The sequence below is a fragment of the Lithobates pipiens genome, unplaced genomic scaffold (genome assembly GCF_037356315.1).
Source record: "Lithobates pipiens isolate NorthernLeopardFrog02 unplaced genomic scaffold, aLitPip1_a1.2 Scaffold_13, whole genome shotgun sequence".
NCBI classification, from domain to species: Eukaryota; Metazoa; Chordata; class Amphibia; order Anura; family Ranidae; genus Lithobates; species Lithobates pipiens.
The window spans coordinates 363,595,591-363,620,108 of record NW_027507718.1 but is presented as its reverse complement, the minus strand read 5'-3'; the positions used below and the strand labels follow the sequence as shown (position 1 = coordinate 363,620,108).

Here is a 24,518-nt window from a genome sequence, read left to right as displayed (position 1 = left end):
ACACCAGTTCTGCTGATCCTGGTGACATCCAGGAAGTTCCCTCACTTTGGAGAGATTTCATCTCGCTTCCTGTTGTGGCTATGCAACAGGAATTGAAGGGAAATCTCCCATTGACACAGGTGGCAAAACTAAAACTGAGAGTGGCCCTGAACTACTCTATTCAAAATGAAAAAAAATGAAAATGCTTTATTTTACTTTTACAAAAGCTGGTATTCCATAAGTAGATTTACCACAATCAGGTTCCTCTGTAGGTTACTGCAAGTTTTATTTCAAATGTATTTTACTGCTTTGACATTTATATATCTTTGAAGGACTTTTACCAGCTTAATGCTTTTCTTATGACTAGTAATACTAAAAGAGCTGCACAGATAATAAAGTGAAACACAGCGTCCTCCGATATCTGAGATGCAAGTGTCGGTGAGGTTATTTCAGCAAGGCCCAACAGCCTTTCTCTTGGAATTCCAGATAGCAGTGCACTGAAACATGAGATCTGTTACCAAATATAGTTGACTGGAGGAAGAATGACATGGTCCTGTGGGAACAGATGCTAGTTCCAGGCCACATTCACCTCATGAGTGCTGTGGGGACAAAGCAATACTTAATGTATAGCTGTACACCTATTTCTTCTGAATAAGAGCCTATACTCAACTCTCAGAGGATTTGTAGGTGAGCAATATTTTCTTATTTCCAAATATATGCTAATAATATTGAGCAATTTTAATATTTATTGTATTTTTATTGTTATGCGTTATATCATTTTGTATTTGAAAAAAAAAAATTCTAATAAATGTGTTAAAAATTAAGCAAATTGATCATTTGACAAATTTGCTTTATTCTTCCAAATACTGTTATTGTAAATAAGTTCTAGCTAAGAAAAATTAATAATATGAAAAATGAAGAACTGACTTTATAGTTCATTAATATATATAAACTTGTAATCTTTTGTTCTTAATAAATCAAAGGGAGAAAGCATGATTCATATAAGACACTGCTAATATCTCGGTATTGTTGATTTAGGAAATGGTTCCCTCTTATGTGTATTATTGTGTTACATAACTTTCATATGATAAGTTTAGGATTTGGTTTTAGTGTTATATTATTAGCTATGTATAAATCATGAAGTCTAAAAGCATTGCAATTTGTGTGTTTTTAATTTAACATTGATGCTTTTCTTCTAGAATATAAATTATGCATTACATTTGGCATGTTTTCCATGATACTTCTAGTTGATGTTTTGACATGAGAGCCATACTGTAATTATCATTTCTTTTTTCTCCAGGGCTACCTCTTAGGATGGCAAACAGAGCTCTGAATCAAGCTCTGCCCCTGTCTCTTATAACAAAGGAAATCTATACTAATGAGAGGAAAAAACAGAACTCTCTGTCTGAAAGTATGTCTGAATCTTCTTCCCATGATTCCTTCTATGATAATCTGTCAGATTTCCGTGGTGACTCCAGTGATGGAAATTTCTCAGAACTTTCTGCCTTCCTTAGTCAAGAGGAAATGAACAAGAGTCTTGACATTGCAAGGGAAGCATTTTCAAGACCTTTGTCGGAGGATCAAAGACAGAGTCATGTTTTGAAATCTTCTCATAATAACCCACCTGACAGATCTTACAAGGAGTTAAAATTAAGCAACACAACATCAGAAAACTCCAGAAAAAGGGAAAATGTTATGAATAAGTTGGGTAGAGCTGGTGGTTCCAATAAACCTGGGGGTTCAAATATGAGAGGAATGGTTTCACCATTTCTGACTGCCAGCCCGAGTATAATTCGAACCTTGCAGGCCCAAAAAGCTTCTAAACTTCAAGGAAAAAGTGGCTCGTCCACACTTCCAATTCCAAAATCTAGAAACAAATCATGTAACAAGGATCTAAACTCTCAGAGTGACATAGCTCACAAGGCAGCTACTTTTATCGAGGAACTCTCTGCAATATTTCGAGAGACAAACAAGGCAAGAGATAGGCGCCCTAATGGAGATTCCTCTTCTCCAGATAGTGGTTATTTGTCACCAAAAAAAGAGAATACTATTGTCATAAACCCCACAATTAATGAAAGTGAAATTGAACCACAGCAAGAGGTGAACACCGTGGAAATGATGAGTACAAAAGAGGAAACACTAAGGAAAACTGAGAAAGAAAGCAAGCCGCCTGAAGAAGAGACAGCACAAAGTGAGACTAATAAATCTCACACTCCTCCTTCAGCTGCTCGATTTATTCAGAAGCTCAAAAGTCAGGAGGTGGATGAGGGGAGTCGAGTAAGGCTGGAATGCAAAGTGACAGGAAACCCCTTTCCAGAAGTGAGGTAAGTCAAAATGCTTTACTCACCTATAGCACTTTTTGAAATTTCCCCCACATATAAAAAAATATCTGATTGTATTATGCAACTGTGTATGCCTTTGTAACTTAATTGTAAGTTTGGTTATTTTTATCTTTGGCAATAAATCCCAGCAAACCATTTCAAATTCCTTAGCATTTGCTAGAAAGCTACAAAAATGAAATTAGTATCACATGAAAGGCTCAGCATTAGAAAATTGTAAAATAATGTATTTCAATGAAAAGAGAGAAGCCATGCAAACAAATGCTATCTTATGGTGCTGTGTATTCTCCCCTGAGCAGTCTTTCCTCATTTTGAGCATAAGGGTACCTTTTCTTGGTGTGCAGGTGTCTCATCAAGGGGCATCTTGGCAGCCCAGCACTTAGAGGAAATTGAAGCAGCTGAATAAGATTCAAGATTTAACAACCATGCTTTGAAAGCAATACCTTATGTGTCAGAAGGTTTCATCTTTTACTCCCCTTCCCCCATGCATAGCACACTTTCTCAGGGAACATACTAGAGATTAAAAAATGGGAGCTATCACAGTATTAGAAAAGCTGTAGCACAGGTTGACATTTTTCCTAATAAGTCTAAATGAATTGATACGTACTGGGATAAGTACCGGATCTCTAAAAAAAAAGGAACTACCATTTGCGTGTTATAGGCTGCTAATGTGGCGGGGCTTAGCTGTGTATGTTATCTTGCTTGTTGATCATAGTATTGCAGTTAGGTTAAACTGCATAAACTGCCTATAAGTCATAATCACAGTGGCATGCACACAAAGTTTTACTGTTAAACCTTTTTCTTTCTATGTTTATTGAAAAAGCGAAAAACTGCATATAGATATGCACTTGTGTGATATTTTGTAATCCCTGAACAAAAAACAACCACTGAAGCTTAAAAGTAGCAGCTTTTGATAATTACTATAACCCCAAACAGCAATACGTCTCTCTTACATTTTTTTTATTCTAAGATGTCCTTATTAGGTTTTTCAGAAATAACACCTGAGATTAGAATAAGGAGAACAGTGAGATTTGGTTATTATACTGTGTAATTTTGACTGGCTCACAATTTGGTAGCCAATTTTTCAACAAAGCTGTATCTTGAACAGTAGAAGAAAATACATGGCATGAGTACAATTACCATTGTAGTGATCTGTTGTACATGGTGAAAAGCTATATAAATATTGTGTAACAAAGATCTAGGTACATTGTTCTTAAGCCCTGTACACACGATCAGACTTTCTGACAGGAAATGTTCAAAGACAGGCTGTTGTCGGTAAATTCGATTATGTGTATGTTCCATCAGACAATTGTTGTTGGACTTTCCGCCAACAACTGTTTGGCTAGTAGGTTTTCAAATTTTCCACGGACAAATGTGTGTTGTTGGATTTTCTGAGAGTGTCTACACAAGTCCAAAGTACAAACACACATGCTCGGAAGCAAGGATGAGCCACAAGAGGTTGGTCTTGTAAACTAGCATTTGTAATGGAGAATTACCATTACCATTCATGACTTGGCAAATTATGATCTCTCCAAATGCAGCGCACATTCTCTTCTTCTTTAACCACTTTCAGACCGGACCATTTTGCTGGTAAATGACCAGAGGTCTTTTTACACTTTGGCACTGCGCTGCTTTAACTGGTAATTGCGCGGTCATGCAATGTTGTACCCAAACAAAATTTGCGTCCTTTTCTTCCCACAAATAGAGCTTTCTTTTGATGGTATTTGATTGCCTCTGCGATTTTTATTTTTTGCGATATAAACGTAAAAAGACCGCAAATTTTGAAAAAAAATGATATTTTCTACTTTTTGTTATTAGAAAAATCCAATAAACTCAATTTTAGTCATACATTTAGGACAAAATGTATTCAGCCACATGTCTTTGGTAAAAAAAAAGTCAATAATTGTATATTTATTGGTTTGCGCAAAAGTTGTCACATCTACAAACTAAGGTACGTTTTCTGGAATTTACGCAGCTTTTAGTTTACGACTGCCTATCTCATTTCTTGAGGTGCTAAAATGACAGGGCAGTACAAAACCCCCCCAAATGACCCCATTTTGGAAAGTAGACCCCCTAAGGAAATTGATAAGAGGCATGTTGAGCCCATTGAATATTTTATTTTTTTGCCTCAAGCGATTGAATAATGACAAAAAAAAAATTTTTTTTTTTTTTTTACACAAAGTTGTCACTAAATGATATATTGCTCACACATGCTATGGGCGTATGTGAAATGACACCCCAAAATAAATTCTGCTGCTTCTCCTGAGTACGGGGATACCACATATGTGGGACTTTTTGGGAGCCTAGCCGCGTACAGGGCCCCGAAAACCAAGCACCGCCTTCAGGCTTTCTAAGGGCGTCAATTTTTGATTTCACGCCTCACTACCTATTACAGTTTTGAAGGCCATAAAATGCCAAGATGGCACAAAACCCCCACAAATGACCCCATTTTAGAAAGTAGACACCCCAAGCTATTTGCTGAGAGGCATGTTGAGTCCATGGAATATTTTATATTTTGCCACAAGTTGCGGGAAAATTACAAACTTTTTTTTTTTTTTTTTTTTTTTCACAAAGTTGTCACTAAATGATATATTGCTCATGCATGCCATGGGCATATGTGAAATGACACCCCAAAATAAATTCTGCTGCTTCTCCTGAGTACGGGGATACCACATATGTGGGACTTTTTGGGAGCCTAGCTGCGTACGGGGCCCCGAAAACCAAGCACCGCCTTCAGGCTTTCTAAGGGCGTAATTTTTTGAGTTCACTTCTCACTACCTATTACAGTTTTGAAGGCCATAAAATGCCAAGATGGCACAAAACCCCCACAAATGACCCCATTTTAGAAAGTAGACACCCCAAGCTATTTGCTGAGAGGCATGTTGAGTCCATGGAATATTTTATATTTTGCCACAAGTTGCGGGAAAATTACAAACTTTTTTTTTTTTTCACAAAGTTGTCACTAAATGATATATTGCTCACGCATGCCATGGGCATATGTGAAATGACACCCCAAAATAAATTCTGCTGCTTCTCCTGAGTACGGGGATACCACATATGTGGGACTTTTTGGGAGCCTAGCCGCGTACGGGGCCCCAAAAACCAAGCACCGCCTTCAGGCTTTCTAAGGGCGTTACAGTTTTGAAGGCCATAAAATGCCAAGATGGCACAAACCCCCCCCCCCCAAATGACCCCATTTTAGAAAGTAGACACCCCTAAATTTAGGGGTACACTAGTGAGACTAGGTAATAAATGGCGGGTGCCCTGAAACTATAAAAAAATAACTAACCAACCAGCGTCACCTGTAACAGTTATATGGTGATCACTGGTGAAAGGGTTAACTAGGGGGCAATCAGGGGGCTTTATGCGGTAGTATATGGGGGTCCCTGGCGCTATAAAAAGCTGCGGCGAACCTAAATACCTACCTGCCTAACTAGCGTCACCTGTGACACTAATACAGCGATCAGAAAAACGATCGCTTATTAGGCTGGGTTCACACTGGAGCGATGCGGGAACGCCACGAATGCGCGGCGGGTTCCCGCATCGCATGCCTCCCGGCGGCAGTTCACACTGCCCTATGCGAACTGCTGGGAGTGTCAGTGAAATGTTAATGACACCCCCAGATCAGTTCGCATATCGCAGTGCGATCTGCAAACTTGGATCGCATGGTGTGAACACCCATGCGATCCGATTCTGCTGCGGACCAAAAAAAGGGTCCCGTGCGAGTTTGCGGCGGGTGCGACACGAATTCAGCCATACTATCTGTATAGCTGAACTCGAATCGCACAGAGATCGGATGTGATTTGCACTGCAGTGCGGTGCGAATCACATCCGTTCTCATAAACCGCTGCAATGTGAACCCAGCCTTAGTGACACTGGCGACGGGGGGTGATCACGGGGTTAAACCTTTATTGGGGGGGTTAGGGGGGTACCTTAGAACTAAAGGGGGCTAACCCTAACTGCCCTAACAGTTATTAGTCACAAATGACACCTGCCGGGTGATCAGGGGGTTAAACCTTTATTAGGTAATAAATGGCGGGTGCCCTGAAACTATAAAAAAATAACTAACCAACCAGCGTCACCTGTAACAGTTATATGGTGATCACTGGTGAAAGGGTTAACTAGGGGGCAATCAGGGGGCTTTATGCGGTAGTATATGGGGGTCCCTAGCGCTATAAAAAGCTGCGGCGAACCTAAATACCTACCTGCCTAACTAGCGTCACCTGTGACACTAATACGGCGATCAGAAAAATGATCGCTTATTAGGCTGGGTTCACACTGGAGCGATGCGGAAACGCCGCGAATCCGCGGCGGGTTCCCGCATCGCATGCCTCCCGGCGGCAGTTCACACTGCCCTATGCGAACTGCTGGGAGTGTCAGTGAAATGTTACTGACACCCCCAGATCAGTTCGCATATCGCAGTGCGATCTGCAAACTCGGATCGCATGGTGTGAACACCCATGCGATCCGATTCTGCTGCGGGCCAAAAAAAGGGTCCCGTGCGAATTTGCGGCGGGTGCGGCGGGTGTGGCGGGTGCGGCGGGTGCGGCGAATGGCTGAACTCGAATCGCACAGAGATCGGATGTGATTTGCACTGCAGTGCGGTGCGAATCACATTCGTTCTCATAAACCGCTGCAATGTGAACCCAGCCTTAGTGACACTGGCGACGGGGGGTGATCACGGGGTTAAACCTTTATTGGGGGGGTTAGGGGGGTACATTAGAACTAAAGGGGGCTAACCCTAACTGCCCTAACAGTTATTACAGTCACAAATGACACCAATGCAAAAAAAAAAAAAAAAAAAAAAAAAATGACATTGGTGTCACTGTGACTGGGGGGCAGGGGTAATTGGGGGGGTGATCGGGGGGTAAAGGGGGGGTGTGAGTGTGCCTGGCATGTTCTACTGTGTGTGGGATGTGTTGGTGCAACTCACTGATCCGCTCTCCTCCGTGTCGGAACGAAAAATACCGACACGGAGGAGAGAATACATCACTTCCTCTCCTGTGTTTACATTACAGGAGAGGAAGTGATGTCACCGGGGATTTCCATTCGTCGGGAGCGATCGCGAGGGGGTGGCCATGAATGAATGGCCGTCCCCTCGTCCGGGATCGCTCCCGAACGAAAACCGACCGCCGCAGGCACCGGGCGGGGGCCCGATCGGGCCCCCGACCCGCGGGAGGCAAAGGACGTACATATATGTGCTTATGCCTGCCCGTGCCATTCTGATGACGTACATCGGCGTGAGGCGGTCGGCAAGTGGTTAATGGGATAATAATGAAGCTGCTGTGCAAGTTCAGGAGAAATTCATGGAATCTACAGGTAAGCCTTATTATAGGCTTACCTGTATGCAGAAGTGGTTATAAAGGCTTTACAACCACTTTAAAGTTTTTGTAATAAGCTGTTATACCACAGAATACAGACCAATGAATTCCTAGTACAGGCGGCATCTCCCACCAGGTTTATAATTATGTAAGCCACATTCTGCTAATGGTAAACAATGTATGTATAAATAGGACCTCACTACTAGACATAGGGGTTGCCTTACTAAAAAAGTAGATTGTTCACTTAGAAAAGTGACCGTTTACTTTGGAGTGAATGGTAATAAATTAGGTGAACCTGTGTTCTTTAACTTAAATTTCAAATGATGTGCTGATAAAAACATTTTTTTAACTTCAAGACCACAATACATATATATATATACATAGTGGCTTTGATGTGGTTTACAGGATTATGGCTGAAGATATTAGTCATAACCCCAGTATTGTTTTTTTTACAGCCAGTGGCAGGCTTTCTAATTAAAGCGTTTTAAGTGGCTCCTGAGCCACTGGAACGCTTTCAGAAGCAGTGGGAGGGGACGTCCCTCCCTTTTTTTTTACCCCATCTCTCTCTATAAAGATGACCTGTCATCCTTATTTCTTTTACAAGGGATGTTTGCTTTCGTGCAGGAGTGAACGCATACCTAAGTCATACATGCATATGTAAACGGTACTTGCACCACACATATGAGGTATCGCCACGAACGTTAGAGCGAGAGCAATAATTCCAGCATAGACCTCCTATGTAATTATAAACAGGTAACCTGTAAAATTTTTAAAGCGTTGCCTATGGAGATTTTTAAGTACCATAGTTTGTTGCCATTCTATGAGTGTGTACAATTTTAAAGTGTGACATGTTAGATATCAATTTACTTGGCGTAATATCATCTTTCACATTTTATAAAAAAAAAAGAGGTATATATTGTGTTTTTTATTTTTTATTTTTTATTCTTTAAAGTGTATTTTTTTATAAATAATTAAGTTTGCAAAACCGCTGCGCAAATACCGTGTGACATAAAAAATCGCAATGAACCCCATTTATTCCCCATGGTCTCTGCTAAAAAAATATGTATACTGTTTAGGGTTTATAAGTAATTTTCTAGAAAAAAAAACTGATTTAAACTTGTAAACAAAAAGTGCAAGAAAAAGCTTGGTCTTAACCTCCCTGACAGTATTCCCGAGTCTCGGGGTGGATTTTCAGTACCAAAAGCAGTAACCCCAAGCCACACTCAGGATTGCATTGCAGAATCCAGGTACAGTTACTTACATTGTCCCCAGGATCCTTTGATGTCTCTCTGCAGTGTGCGGCGGCTGTGTCTCCGTTTGATCCATCACAGGGCCGAGCTCGGTTCCTTGCGAGCGGTGCAACGCATGGGGACGGAGCGAGGCGCCAAATTCAAAAAGTGAAACACACAATACATACAGTACACTGTAATCTTACAGATTACATTACTGTATCACATTATTTCACATCCCTTTTGTCCCTAGTGGTTTGTCCAGTGCCCTGCATACCGTTTTATATTATAAATATTGTTCTTTCTGCCTGTAAACATGAGATTGTCCATAGCAACCAAAACCATCCCTTTACACCAAAAGCGGTTTTAGACTAGCTAGAAAACAGCGATAATAAATTAGAATCACTTGCAGAATTGAGTGATTGTGATTTGTGGGAAAATTTGTCATCAAACACTGAAAAGTAATGAAAACTGAGCAAATTTCTGTGTTTTTGATTTGATTACATTATTGAATAATTTTTATGATTATTATTATTATATTATTATTTGATATAATTATTTATAGTTATTTATTACATTATAATTTATGATTTTGTGTTTTCTTCATCATACGCGGGATGTCTACTAGACTCTTGATTGGATAGATTTAAGTGTGTTATTCCTAAGAATTAGAGGCCTACAATATAAAACGCCAAATTTCCATGCAAAAGAATTGTACCGATTTGAGCATCAAAAATCGGAAATAATCATATTTATTTAATAAATATTCATATTTATAGGGAGGTTAAAGGAGTTATAAAAGCAGAAGGTTTTTTATCTTAATGCATTCCATGCATTAAGATAAAAAAAAACTTCTGTGTGTAGCAGCCACCCCCAATTACTTACCTGAGCTCCATCTCCCTCCAGTGATGTCCAAGAGTGTCTTAGCTTTCCGGGACTCTCCTCCTGATTGGCTGAGACACAGCAGTGATGCTATTGGTTCCTGTGTCCATCGATCAAAGTCAGTTTAATCAGGGGAGAGAGGAGGCAGGGCCTCCATGTCTGAATAGACACACAGAGCTGTGACTCGGCTTGCATGCACCCATAGCAAGTAGCTTGCTGTGAGGGCACTCAACAGGAGGGAGGGGCCAGGATAGACAAAGAGGGACCCGAGAAGAGGAGGATCCAGGCTGCTCTGTGCAAAACCAACTGTACAGAGGAGGTAAGTATAACATGCTTATTATTATTATTATTTTTATTTTTTTAAATGAGACTTTACAATCACTTTAAAGTGATTACATTTCCTAGTACACGATTGGGTTTTCAAAGTGAACACAGGTTCACCTTATTTACCAGAATACACTTTGTTATTTGAATGTTCACTTTGCTAAGGGATCAACCTTTACTTCAGTAAATGATTCCCTCTGCACTTACATACAGATTTGTGTAAAGCTGCCATAAACTGTGGAATATAATTTCTTTGGACAGTGACTGTGACTGATGATTTTTCATATTTATGTACCGTGGTCTTTGTTGAGAAGCTCTGCACTAATTTTCCGTCAAACGATCTGACAATAAAACAAAATGAGCCAAATTAAATTAGCAGGTTCTAGTTTCTCACAGCATTTCCTAAGCCTCCACTGTGTAGGTTGGAGTTGACATAGGACGTGCTTGTCTACCATGTAGGCTACAAAGGTCCATCCCTCTGGGACACAGCCAGGGAATAAACTTAATCTAATAAAGCATCAGTGGGTCACATCCAACAGTTGTACATGGCCTAAAAACAGTTTTCTGTCACTGGTACAAAATGAAAATGAGAAAAAACAAACCATTTCAAAACCATGTGAACCTGTTGCTTCTGCAGCCTCTAACACCGTATGTGCGACATTTGTCAAGTTTACGTTTTTCCAAATAACTTTTAAATTGCTTTTTTGAAAATGTTGCAGCAGAGGTCCTTTAAATTTATGTACTGTTAACATTTAGCAGCATTCCATATAGGCTGATAAATTCAGGTACAGTGCCTTGCGAAAGTATTCGGCCCCCTTGAACTTTTCAACCTTTTGCCACATTTCAGGCTTCAAACATAAAGATATAACATTTTTATTTTTTGTGAAGAATCACCAACAAGTGGGACACAATTGTGAAGTGGAACGAAATCTACTGGATTTTTGAAACTTTTTTAACTAATAAAAAAATGAAAAGTGGGGTGTGCAAAATTATTCGGCCCCCTTGCGTTAATACTTTGTAGAGCCACCTTTTGCTGCGATTACAGCTGCAATTCACTTGGGGTATGTCTCTATCAGTTTTGCACATCGAGAGACTGAAATTCTTGCCCATTCTTCCTTGCAAAACAGCTCGAGCTCAGTGAGGTTGGATGGAGAGCGTTTGTGAACAGCAGTTTTCAGCTCTTTCCACAGATTCTCGATTGGATTCAGGTCTGGACTTCGACTTGGCCATTCTAACACCTGGATACGATTATTTGTGAACCATTCCTTTGTAGATTTTGCTGTATGTTTGGGATCATTGTCTTGTTGGAAGATAAGTCTCAGTTTCAGGTCTTTTGCAGACTCCAACAGGTTTTCATCCAGAATGGTCCTGTATTTGGCTGCATCCATCTTCCCCTCAATTTTAACCATCTTCCCTGTCCCTGCTGAAGAAAAGCAGACCCAAACCATGATGCTGCCACCACCATGTTTGACAGTGGGGATGGTGTGTTGAGGGTGATGAGCTGTGTTGCTTTTACGCCAAACATATCGTTTTGCATTGTGGGCAAAAAGTTCGATTTTGGTTTCATCTGACCAGAGCACCTTCTTCTACATGTTTGGTGTGTCTCCCAGGTGGCTTGTGGCAAACTTTAGACAAGACTTTTTTATGGATATCTTTGAGAAATGGCTTTCTTCTTACCACTCTTCCATAAAGGCCAGTTTTGTGCAGTGTACGACTGATTGTTGTCCTATGGACAGACTCTCCCACCTCAGCTGTAGTTCTCTGCAGTTCATCCAGAGTGATCATGGGCCTCTTGGCTGCATCTCTGATCAGTCTTCTCCTTGTCTGAGCTGAAAGTTTAGAGGGGCGGCCAGGTCTTGGTAGATTTGCAGTGGTCTTATACTCCTTCCATTTCAAAATGATCGCTTGCACAGTGCTCCTTGGGATGTTTAAAGCTTGGGAAATCTTTTTGTATCCAAATCCGGCTTTAAACTTCTCCACAACAGTATTATGGACCTGCCTGATGTGTTTCTTGGTCTTCATGATGCTCTCTGCGCTTTCAACAGAACCCTGAGATTATCACAGAGCAGGTGCATTTATACAGAGACTTGATTACACACAGGTGGATTCTATTCATCACCATCAGTCATTTAAGACAACATTGGATCATTCAGAGATCCTCGCTGAACTTCTGGAGTGAGTTTGCTGCACTTAAAGTAAAGGGGCCGAATAATTTTGCACGCACCACTTTTCAGTTTTTTATTTGCTAAAAAAGTTTAAAATATCCAATAGATTTCGTTCCACTTCACAATTGTGTCCCACTTGTTGGTGATTCTTCACAAAAAATTACAATTTTATATCTTTATGTTTAAAGCCTGAAATGTGGCAAAAGGTTGAAAAGTTCAAGGGGGCCGAATACTTTCGCAAGGCACTGTACAGTTAAGAAAAAAAAAGCTCAAATACTAGTGTCTTTTTCCTCAGCTAAAATGTAAGTTTGTTAGATTTAGAACAATAAAATAGTTCATAAACCATTTTATAGGTTAATTAAAGAGGGGATAGCAATAATTGCAACCTGCCCCGAATGCAGGATCCTCTGCCATTTAACACAGTAAGCCTGTGCTTAATCTCTGAGTAAGGGCTTTCCACCATTCTCTTGGATCAACAATGGGGAGCACCCAATGGTGAACATGCTTATATCATCTGGTACAGGACCAAGAGTTCATACAATGGGAATCTCTGCAACCTGTAACATCATTGGTCCACCATTGGACAGCACAACTAGATCTCTAGCCTCTAGTGCAATTAAAAAGCACAGGTCTGCCAATTTGACAGAGAAGAGGTAATGGTAGACTCATAAGAACAATGTTATGACTTTCCCTACTGCACTTTGCAAAGCCATAAAGCCCTGAATGGTTTAGAGTGCTGATTTCCCCTCTCCTGATCTAAACACTGCTATTATTTTGACATTCTTGAAATGGCAGGGCAAGCTGTCCTTGAATTTAGCCCTATCTGCTACTTGCTGACTTTATCATCATTATTTATTAAAATTTTAATACAGTACAGGATTGCAGATCAGCTGTAGAAATCAAAGGGCAAATGGTCCAGAGATGAAAAACAATATGCTAATACAGACCAAACATTACAAGCAGATGTAAAGGTTTCATGTTGTACACAGACTACAATCAGGTAATTTAGCAGTATTGTTCACCAGAGGCCATCCTTAATCTGCTAAGTGGGTTCTGAAAGAAGTAGGTACTTCTGTGCAACAGTTGCCAAAGGTCAGATGTTCTACTGCAGAAGAGAAAAGTCAAGCATGAAGTGAGAGAAAGAAGAGGAAGTAAAGGTGGGTTTTGGGTAGGAGTATAGAGAGAGAATGGGAGAGGCCCTCAGGAGAGGTTGAGCGGGGGGGATGGGGTTGTCTGACTATGAGGAGGGGGAGAACATCTATGGCTGTTTAAAAACTGGGGGGAGTTCTCACATAATTGGTTCCCCAATGCACATTAGATGTTGCATCTCATCTACCTATCCCTGTCTGTAATTACTGCTCTGGTTAATATGAGATAAAAACCTAAGTAGTCTTTTCCTGTCTAAGACTGGAGAGTAGGGCAAGGTGTGCCCTATAGAAGTTAGGTGAACATATGTGTTAAAAATCATGGACCAGGAGGTAGAAATCCATCTTAAATATAGCATTGTGCTCATGTTAATGTTACACCTTCAGCAAGTTCTAGGAACATGAAGAAAATGGAGTAAAGGGGACAGCGATAGTATTTGGTATGTTTCTCGAAGTTCCTCTGCTGTATAAGACTAGCTACAACTGAATTTCCTCTACCAGTCTGCCACAAAGTTGTCCAAGTGGGTAAGAGTTCTATGTAAGGAGCCGTTGCAGCGTAAGGTATAGTAATAGTCCCTTAGGTGGAAATGGACCTCTCAGTGCCCCAGGGAAGGAAACCAGATCCTTGGATAGGGAGGTAAGTGATTGCAAGTCCCCTTTTATCATTGCAATATATATGGGCAAAAGGGTATGAGAAGTACATTTAGGTAGTTCAGAGCACAGTTGACTGGTGGGTAGCTTTGGGTTTGCTTATATCGAGTCATAGGGCCAAAGTAAGAGGAGAATGAATGTATATTAATGAGCTAATCTAATATACATTTGGTAGGAGTTAGGACTAATAAAGCCAGAGGAAGGCGGTTAGAGGAATAGTGGATTAGGGGAATTTAGTCTTAGCCTTTCCCCTGATGCCTGGTAGTGTTAGGATTTTTGAAATGACACAAGGGACAATGCTGATTTGTGAGAAGGTTGCAGAGAGGAAGTTCCAACTGAGGCAATCAAACACCCTCTCTGCATCTCCGGATGCCATCTCTTGGTCCAGAAGAGGGTAGTGTCCTTTTTTTTCTTTTTTTTTTTAACAGTGTAAGAGGTAGAGTCTTAGTAGAGTTGTTTTTTGCCTCTAATTATGGGACAAACCCAACCAGGTCCCTAAAGTCTGGTGTTGATTTCTAATAAATAATAGGATGTTTACTTTGCAAAAGAAATTTCTTTTAGATTGGTAAATGTGGTGAAGCTCTTCTATCATCCAGAAGGAAAGGGTGAAAAGAGAGCCGCACCTGGAGTAATTACTAGGGACCAGGCAGATTATAGATAAGGGAACTTTATTACACAAAAATATCAAATGGTAATACAAAAAGCACCCATCACCAACACCTCAGTAAAAAATTTATTAAAATAGACAACATTGTCTGATCAAGATGCAGCGGGGTCATAAAGCTCCACACACATACATAACATACCTGGAGTAATAAAGCACCTGACACTATGGTGAAGTGAAATCGCTGTTGAAACACCTTAGATAAGGAATATTCCCACAGTGTACAGGATGGTTGAGCAAAAATGGGGGCTCCGCAAGTGCAGCAAGTGGGGGAAAGCAAGTTTTTGCTATGACCACCGTGGATAGCAACTCCAGGCACTAACATGCCGTATGTAGTGCAAGTATGTATCCTAAGTCCAAAGTTTTCCACAGGAGGGTGAAGCTGGGAAGTAGTGATGCAATAAGGTTATATATAATTAACACTGAAGCAGTGGTTAGGATTTCAGTCCAGCATACAGCATGGGATATTGTTCTCAGTGTGACCAGTGTTCACTGTAGTACAAAAAGACACAGCATAGGAGTATAGTGCATGGACCAACAGGTCCACTCATCCAGCCTGGAAGCAGTGTGGGCTGTAGCTTTTATGCCTGCACATCCGTTGGATTTGGATAAGGGATGTGGCCCTGTTGCCGGTCAGGCACTAGGTCAGTGGTGGGTGCAGTTTGACATGATCCGGTCCCGTAGTGGTCTCATCGTCCCTTAGTTAAAATGAATGCTGTGGTACTCGCAGATTCCCATGAGCATGTGCGCGCTAGCAAGCCGACATCAATGGTGACATCAGTGGGTCATTCATGTGGTGTCGTGACAACTGACTAGTTTTGCCCAATCAGCTTGAGCTTCTTCTGGGCTACTGGCTACCCTCTGGTTTTCTTCTTCTATCATCCAGTCATGTGCAAGCAAGACTCATTTTTTTTTCTTTGCAAGATTGGGAGTTATTGATAATTTTAACCACATTCACTAAGGTGAGGGAAACTTCCCTTGCAAAGTTCACAGCTTATTTGCCTTTGTAAATCAAGCCCCTTGTCTTTACCAGTTGTTTGTATTACTTTTTAAATATAATCAGAATGATTTCTCTTTTTCTTATTATTCCACATTGTTATCTCTTTTCTGAACCTCTAAAACACGGGTCCTCAAACATTCTAAACAAAGGGTTAATTCATTGCCTTTCAGACCTCAGGATGCCAGGCTGTGGTCAGTGGGAGTAGAAAATGCCTCATCATCAACAGTCAGTGGGAGTATGCAATACTCCAAGATTAGTGGTAGAATAATGCCTTCAGCCGACTACACACTAGAACGTTTTTCATTCTACCTAATAGGCTTAACAAAAAAAAACCTGAAAAATCACCAAACTAACTAAGCGATGTTAGCGCAGCGATCTCCCCCACTGTGCCTTTGTGGTCTGACAGGGGGACTTTCCTCCAACAGAAAACATTGATCAGTGCTGGCAGCCATTGCTCAGATGCTGGTTTTCCAGCCCTTGTGTACAGCCTTTGTGTCTGTGTTAGGTGGGAGGAAGAATAATGGCAATCATTGGTGTCAGAGGAAGTAATAGTGTTCTATCATTGGTGTCAGTGGGAGGAATAGTGCCTCATAATTAGTGTCATTGGGTGGAATAGTGCTCTATCATTGGTGTCAGTAAGAGAAATAGTGCCCCATTGTAGGTGTCAGTGGGAGGAATAATGCCCAAAGGCAAGAAAGGTGTAGCATCTGATCCGTAGCTCGCAGTTTAAAAAACCCAGCCCTTATTGAAAGAACAGTAATAATAAAAAGAAATTAACTTTCCAAAAAATTGCGAATAGATAGAGTTTTTGGTAGAAGAGATTTTGTATGTCATTCCAGCTAAAATAGTCATTTGCTTTTTTCAGTTTTTTTGTACACTGCCTGCAGCTCATGCAGATTGCAGTGTACACTCTCAATAGATACAGAAGGTTCTGCCAAGTGTCAGGATAATGTAAATTTAGCGTGCTTACACCAGTGTTGTAACATCAACAACTGCCCAATGGCTGAAAAAGGAAGATACTGGGTCAGGAAGAAGAATCCAAGAAGATGGCAGGGGAGTAACTAAGCTGCCCTGACTGGAACCAACTCGATTGGCATATCTAGGTGGAAATAATGCCTGAGAATCCGGTTATTCAGAGTGCCCCGTCATTGCGCTTACCCAACCGCAGCGTGCATTCCACTACAAAACGGATGCAACGTCACTTGTGGTCCACGGGTGTTCAGGCAGCGATCCAACTTCTGTGAATTGTGCTGTTATAGCGTCATCAGGAAGTGTCGGTCTGGGTACTTTTACATGCAAGGGCATGGATTGTGGGATGATATTTTAAAGGAAATGTTAATAAAACTATGTTGCATGATTACTCTGCCATTTTCCTTTTTGGTGTTTGATGTTCATCCATTGATGGGAGAATTTGCTGTTGGAGGAAGAAACGCTGATTGTTTAAGGAAGTAATGAAGTTGGATTTCGGGTCTTGTTGGCCATAATTTAAAAAGACTGGATTGGTCCTGGGGTCCTTAGGTCCTGGGCACTTTTACATGTAAGCGCATCGATTGTAGGATGACATTTTAAAGGGAATGTTAATAAAACTGTGTTGCACAATTACTTTGTCATTTTCCTTTATGGTGTTTGATGTTCATCCATTGACGGGAGAATTTGCTGTTGGAGGAAGAAGCTCTGAATGTTTAAAGTGAAGTTGGCTTTGGGTCTTGTTGGCCTGGCCATAATTTAAAAAGGCTTGATTGGGGGCCTTAGGGCTCTGGTGAGTGCATTCATAGCATCACTAACAGTGAAGCCCTATATGTATAATATCTTAGGATCACCTATATAGAAGCATGGTGAATGGGATGAAGTTTATCATGGGCTTCAATATTGGACTTTTTTGAATACTAAAGGACTTGTATTTTTGTTTTATTTTGCTTTTTAATTTTTTTTACAAGTTTTATGTTGCTCTAACATCAATTGATGTGCTATATGTTTTTTTCACTATATAAGTACAAGTCTTTTAATACACGAGTTTGCATTAAAAAGGACTAGCGCCTACTTTATTTGTATAGTTTTGTTGAATATGAGTATCTGCATCCTAACTACCATTTTCTTTTAAAATATTGTGAGTTTCAAAAAGCACATGGAACTTTTATAAAGTATTTTAAATTAGAGTTCCTCAAAAAAATGCCTTGCAGGTGTCAAATGCCAGCCTTAATTTATGTAATTCCATCAAAATATGGATTTGTATATTCATATATTGGTCCAAAACATTAAATATATATATGATTATGCTAAGGTAACCAATGAGCACATGTTACCCTTTCCCGAAATGAGTAAGTATCTTCTTGTACACTTTGCAGCCACCTGTTACTTGACTAGATAATAGTTGGGGGCTGCCAAGTTTCATCAGGCTGGGCCAAGAATATATGCTGTCTTAAGGTTTATTCACAGAAAGCATAGAAGTCAGCAGCTGCCGCAGAAACCTCACAAGCGGCTTATATGGATAGGAATATGTTTACAAATGAACTATCATTATTTCCCTAGATTTTCATTAAATGAAAGCAACATATTGCAAACAGATCAGAATGGTATGATAGCAGACAGGAATGTCTTTTTAATGATATGCAGCAAAGGTTTCCTCTTGAAAGACACCATTAAGTGATACTTTAAACCCCCACAGACACTTTAGCACACACAACAGCTGACAAATGTGTAAACAGATTTAACTTTACAGCTACAGACAAGACGCCCCCAACTGTGGCACTTGGATGGCTCTATGACTATTCTCTGTTCTCTTTGTTATTAAAAGAAGTATGTGACATGAAGGCATTAATAAACCCAGCCAAGTTCTTTATACTGTATGCAATAACTTTGGTATGTGCTGGACTGAGATGATGTGATATCGAAAAGGGTGGGCAAAGCTCAGCTGTTCTGGTCCATATGGATACTAATGATAGTAAATAGAAAGTGGAGGGTCATAAGAAAACTGGATGGGAAGCTTATATGGAGGAAATTCAAGGTTATTCCTACTGAACATTGTTCTGAATGTAAAACCACAAGGAGAAAACTATCAGTAAAGCCTCAGCGTAATGTCGCCAAAAACAGCAGCCCAGCATTTGATCTTCAAGGAAGTATTGCACTTCATACCTGTCAACAGCTTTTCTTTTTTAAAGTTGCAAAGTTCATTTAAATTGACCAGTTTTTTTTTTTTTTAAATGCTTTCCTCTTGAAGAAGGCAATAAATACTCACTTTTTCCCAGTTCCCATACCACCATCAACTTTTCTTCTGATCATTACAACTGGTGCACTGGAAAAATAACATGTCTGGGAACGTTAATCTCTGGGATTCCCCCTGGCTCTCACTGGGTTTTCCCTCTAGCCTTATGTCACTGCAGGAGAGAGTAGTGATGTGAGATCAGCAGGAAGAACCAGTGAGAGATGCAGGGGACCCAGGACATCAATACTCCCAGAGGCGTCAGTTTCCTATTGGACTTTAGGGGACCATTTCCAGTGACTGGAGCAGAATTGTTCAAGAAAGGGGAGTATTTAAGAGAGCTTAAAAAAACTCCACTATATAATATAATATATATATATATATATATATATATATATATATATTATTGCCAAAAGTATTGGGATGCCTGCCTTTACACACAAATGAACTTTAATGGCATCTCAGTCTTAGTCCATAGGGTTCAACGCTGAGTTGGTCCACCCTTTGTAGCTATACCAGCTTCAAATCTTCTGTGAAGGCTGTCCATAAGGTTTAGAAGTGTGTCTATGGGAATGTTTGGCCATTCTTCCAGAAGCGTTTTTGTGAGGTCAGGCACTGAGTTTGGACGAGAAGGCCTATGCAGGCCAGTCAAGTTCCTCCAACCCAAACTTGCTCATCCATGTCTTTATGGACCTTGCTTTGTTCACTGGTGCGCAGTCATGTTGGAACAGGAAAGGGTTGTTCCCCAAACTGTTCTCAAAAAGTTGGGAGAATGAAATTGTCCAATATGTCTTGGTATGCTAATGCCTTAAGAAGCTGTTACAGCTGCAAAGGGTGGGCCAACTGAATATTGAACCCTACGGACTAAGACTCAGATGCCAGTTCATGTGCGTGTAAAGGCAGGGGTCCCAATACTTTTGATAATATAGTGTAAATGTACGAAGTGACCATAAAAGGACGTAAGAGATTTCCCTTCTTTTCTCTTAAAGTATAACTAAGGGCAAAACATTTTTACATTTTGGATAGAGTGTAGAGGGATTAGAACGCTTGTCAGTTTTTACTGACGTCTGTGCCCCCGTTATGGAGATTCACTCTCTCTATATGTTCTATTTACTATAATCATTGACAGTGAAAGTAAAAGAAAATCCCAACATTTTGGCTTGTCCCCAGAAAAGTAATAGAGGGGAAATCTTCCAATGGGGACACTAGTTCTGGTGACCTGTGTACCCCCAAGGAATCTTCTTAATTTGCAGCTATTTGCTCTCACTTCTTTTTTGGCTATGGAACAGGAAGTGAAGGGAAATCTCCACAATGGAACAAAGATGGTGAAAAAAAAATCTGAAGGGGTTATATTCCTTGCGCTATTCAAAATGAAAAAAATGTGCATATAGATTTACTTTAAGTAACATGATGCAGTTGTCGTAAGTACAGATATTTAGGCTGTTTTCTTACCTGCATATTAGTTGTTTATCCAAGGTAAATAAGTAATCATATCATGGGAGATATAGTTAATGAGTTAATTAGGAATTTAAAAAATATTCTACTGTGTACGCTTTCCACTTCTTTACTAGTAGAAAGTGCATGTACAGTAAGGGGCAATAGTAGAGCATTTGCCTACTTTATAATGTGCAAAGAGAGCAATTAATATATGCAGAAAAGTGCTCTCTTTGGAATAAATAGTTTACAAAAAAATATTTGTGTCTATATTGTTTATGGAACTTGTAAAGCTGTTAAGTATAGTCTTTTTATCCATATGGGTTTAATAGTAAACTTACTGTAACTTCCATAGTATTTAGCAAGCCACCAATAAATATAGTGACTCAGTGTCCATATCTATGGTAACATTCCATGTATCTGTGTATATTTACAGTGTGGTTTGGGTGGAATGGGGTAAACAGAACTCAGGGCCACTAATTGTGTTAATGAAACCATGGGATGCTCCTAGCCGGATTTACCATAACTATGCACTCCTACATGGAGACAGCATAATGTACTATTGTATTGTACTTGATACTGATATTTACAGGTACATGATTACAGGATGTACCCAACAGGACTGAATTAAGTTTCATGGCTGAGATGATTATTTATCAAGCATTTATTGTTGAATATATAGCCAGATTTTACTATAATTCTGTGCACCCTCCAGCAAAGGTCATATATAACAAATTTAGCATGGCTTCTTAAAAAAGTACTCTAACTTTTTGTTGATAAAGCAAAAAGAATCACTATTAAAAATATTTGTTCCCAGAAATGTGCATGTTTCTACAGATAAAAAAAACAAATGCAGTTAAAAAAATCAAAATCAAAATTTACCAACAGTAAATGTGTTAAATATGCGTGTACTATTAAGGTAATTATAATACAATTTTTTTTTTTGTAATATGAATGGCGGTTTTCTTGTTTGCCAGTAAGTGTTATATTACAGATGAAGAGGCAGTCAAAATTATATTGTTGATTGGGTAACTTTTATATGACAATCTAGCTAGCACATTAACCACTTGCTTACTGGGCACTTAAACACCCTTCCTGCCCAGACCAATTTTCAGCTTTCGGTGCTCTCACACTTTGAATGACAATTACTCAGTCATGCAACACTGTACCCAAATGAATTTTGTGTCCTTTTTTTCCCACAAATATAGCTTTCTTTTGGTGGTATTTGATCACCTCTGGGGTTTTTATTTTTTGCGCTATAAATGAAAAAAGACCGAAAATTTTGAAAAAAAACGCATATTTCTTTGTTTCTGTGACAGAATTATGCAAATTATTAATTTTTCTTCATAAATTTTGGCCACAATTTATACTGCTACATATCTTTGGTAAAAATAACCCAAATTAGTGGATATTATTTGGTCTTTGTGAAAGTTAGAGAGTCTACAAGCTGTGGTGCGAATCGCACAAAATTGATCACATCTGATGTACTGGTGGCCTATCTCGCTTCTTGTGACCCAAACAAGTCAGGAAAGTACAAATACCCCCCAAATGACCCCTTTTTGGAAAGTAGACATTCCAAGGTATTTAGTAAGAGGCATGGTGAGCTTTTTGATGTTGTCATTTTTTTCCCACAATTCTTTGCAAAATGAAGATTTTTCATTTTCTTTATTTTTCTCCACAAAATTGTCATTGTAATAGGTTATTTCTCTCACGTGGCATGTGTATACCACAAATGACACCCCCCAAAAAATTCTGCTACTCCTCCTGAGTATTACAATACCACATGTGTGGGACTTTTTCGCAGCCTGGCCACATAGAGAGGCCCAACATGCAGGGAGCGCCATCACGTGTTCTAGGAGCATAAATTACACATCTAACTTGTTGACTACTTATTACACTTTTGAAATACCAGGACAATGACACGTGACACTGATGACAGATGGCACTGATACGTGGCAATGATGACACTTATACGTGGCACTGATGACACGTGGCACTGATGACAGATGACACTAATATGTGGCACTGATGACACGTGGCACTAATACGTGGCACTGATGACACGTGGCACTAATACGTGGCACTGATGACACGTGGCACTAATATGTGGCACTGATGACACGTGGCACTAATACGTGGCACTGATGACATGTGGCACTAATACGTGGCACTAATACGTGCCACCGGTGACAGATGGCACTAATACGTGGCACCAATGACACGTGACACTGATGACAGATGGCACTGATAAGTGGCATTGATGACACGTGACACTGACAACAGATGGCACGTGACACTGACAGGTGGCACTGATGACAAATGGCACTGATACGTGGCACTGATGACAGATGGCACTAATACGTGGCACTGATGACAGATGGCACTATGTGGCACTAATAACACGTGGCACTGATGACAGATGCCACTTATACGTGGCACTGATGACAGATGGCACTGGGGACAAATGGCACTGACAACAGGTGGCACTGGGGACAGATAGCACTGCGGGCAGGTGGCACTGGGGTGGGGTGGATTGCACTGGGGTGGATGGCACTGGGGCGGATGGCACTGGGGCGGATGGCACTGGGGCAGGATGGCACTGGGGCGGATGGCACTGGGGCGGATGGCACTGGGGCAGGATGGCACTGGGGCAGGATGGCACTGGGGCAGGATGGCACTGGGGGGGGGGGCATGGCACTGGGGGGGGGTGGCACTGGGGGAGGATGGCTCTGGGGGAGGATGGCACTTTTTATTAAACTTTTTTTTTACTTTTTTTTTTTTTTTTTTCTTTTTTACACTGACGGCTGCTGCAGCCGTTCTTCTCTCCCCTCTCACACGCTGTCTGTGTGAGGAGGGAGAGCGGCGCTGAGAGATGATCTCATATGTTTACATATGAGATCATCTCCCATTGGACACGCCGATCACGCTGTAAACGGCCGCTGTGATTGGCCGTTTACAGCGATCTGTGTTTGCCTGTCCCCGGGGGACACGGCAAACACAGAACTTCCGCGATGCGCGCCCGCGGCGGCGCGCATTGCGGAAGTAAACACCAGGCCGTCCAGGGACGGCCAGGCACGGGAAGCCGCCCGCCCTAAGGCCGGCATTCGGCTATAGGGCGGGCAGGAAGCGGTTAAATTACCAACTTATCAAAGTGATTGTAAACATTATAACACAATATTTATATTTTTTTCTTTAAAATAAATATTGTACTTACCTGCTCTGTGACATGATTTTGCACAGAGCAGCCCTAATCTTCCTCTTCTCTGGTCCCTCACCAGTGCTCCTGGTTCCTCCCCTACTGCTGAGTGCCCACTATAGCAAGATGTTTGCCTTGGGGGGCACTCGTGCATGCTCGGTCCAGGGCTGGCACATAGAGCACAGCTCAGCCCTTCCTCACTGGCTCAACTCCTTTCTCACTGGCTGTGATTGACAACAGTGGGAGCATATGGATCGAGATTGGAGAGAGCCGCTGCTCCTATGCACAGAGCTGGATCCAGATCAAGCTCAGGTAAGTATAGTATGGGGGTTGGGGCTGCACAGAGAAGGTTAGGACGAACCTTAACTGCATCAGCCCTGGAAGATTTTACCCCCTTCCTGACCAGAGCACTTTTTGCAATTCAGCACTGCGTCGTCTTAACTGACAATTGCGCAGTCATGCGACATGGCTCCTAAATAAAATTGACGTCCTTTTTACCCCACAAATAGAGCTTTCTTTTGATGGTATTTGATCACCTCTGAAGTTTTTATTTTTTGTGCTATAAACAAAAAAAGAGCGAAAATTTTGAAAAAAACACATTATTTTTTACATTTTGCTATAATAAATATCCCCCAAAAATATGTAAAAAAAATGATTTTTTTCCTCAGTTTAGGCCGATACATATTCTTCTACATATTTTTGGTAAAAAAAAAAAATCGCAATAAGTGTATATTGATTGGTTTGTGCAAAAGTTATAGCGTTTAGGGGGATAGTTTTATGGCATTTATATTGATAATTTTTTTTTACTAGTAATGGCGGCGATCTGTGATTTTTATCATGACTGCGACATTATGGCGGACAAATAGGACATTTTTGACACATTTTTAGGACCATTGTCATTTATACAGCAATCAGTGCTATACAAATGCACTGATTCCTATGTAAATGACACTGGCAGTGAAGGGGTTAAGGACTAGGGGGCAGGGTAAG

The 24,518-nt window shown here is 40.6% G+C and overlaps 1 protein-coding gene across 2 annotated transcripts in view; it reads left to right on the top strand.

The window, feature by feature from the left end:
• Window positions 1-543: 543 nt before the first annotated feature.
• Window positions 544-24,518, top strand: part of PALLD (palladin, cytoskeletal associated protein) — a 451,294-nt gene continuing 427,319 nt past the window's right edge. For both annotated transcript variants that reach the window (XM_077477177.1, XM_077477176.1), the window contains exons 1-2: window positions 544-666; window positions 1,280-2,303. In XM_077477177.1, the coding sequence (XP_077333303.1) occupies window positions 1,294-2,303 (1,010 nt within the window). In that variant the 5' untranslated portion in view covers window positions 544-666; window positions 1,280-1,293. The remainder of the gene's footprint in view (window positions 667-1,279; window positions 2,304-24,518) is intronic.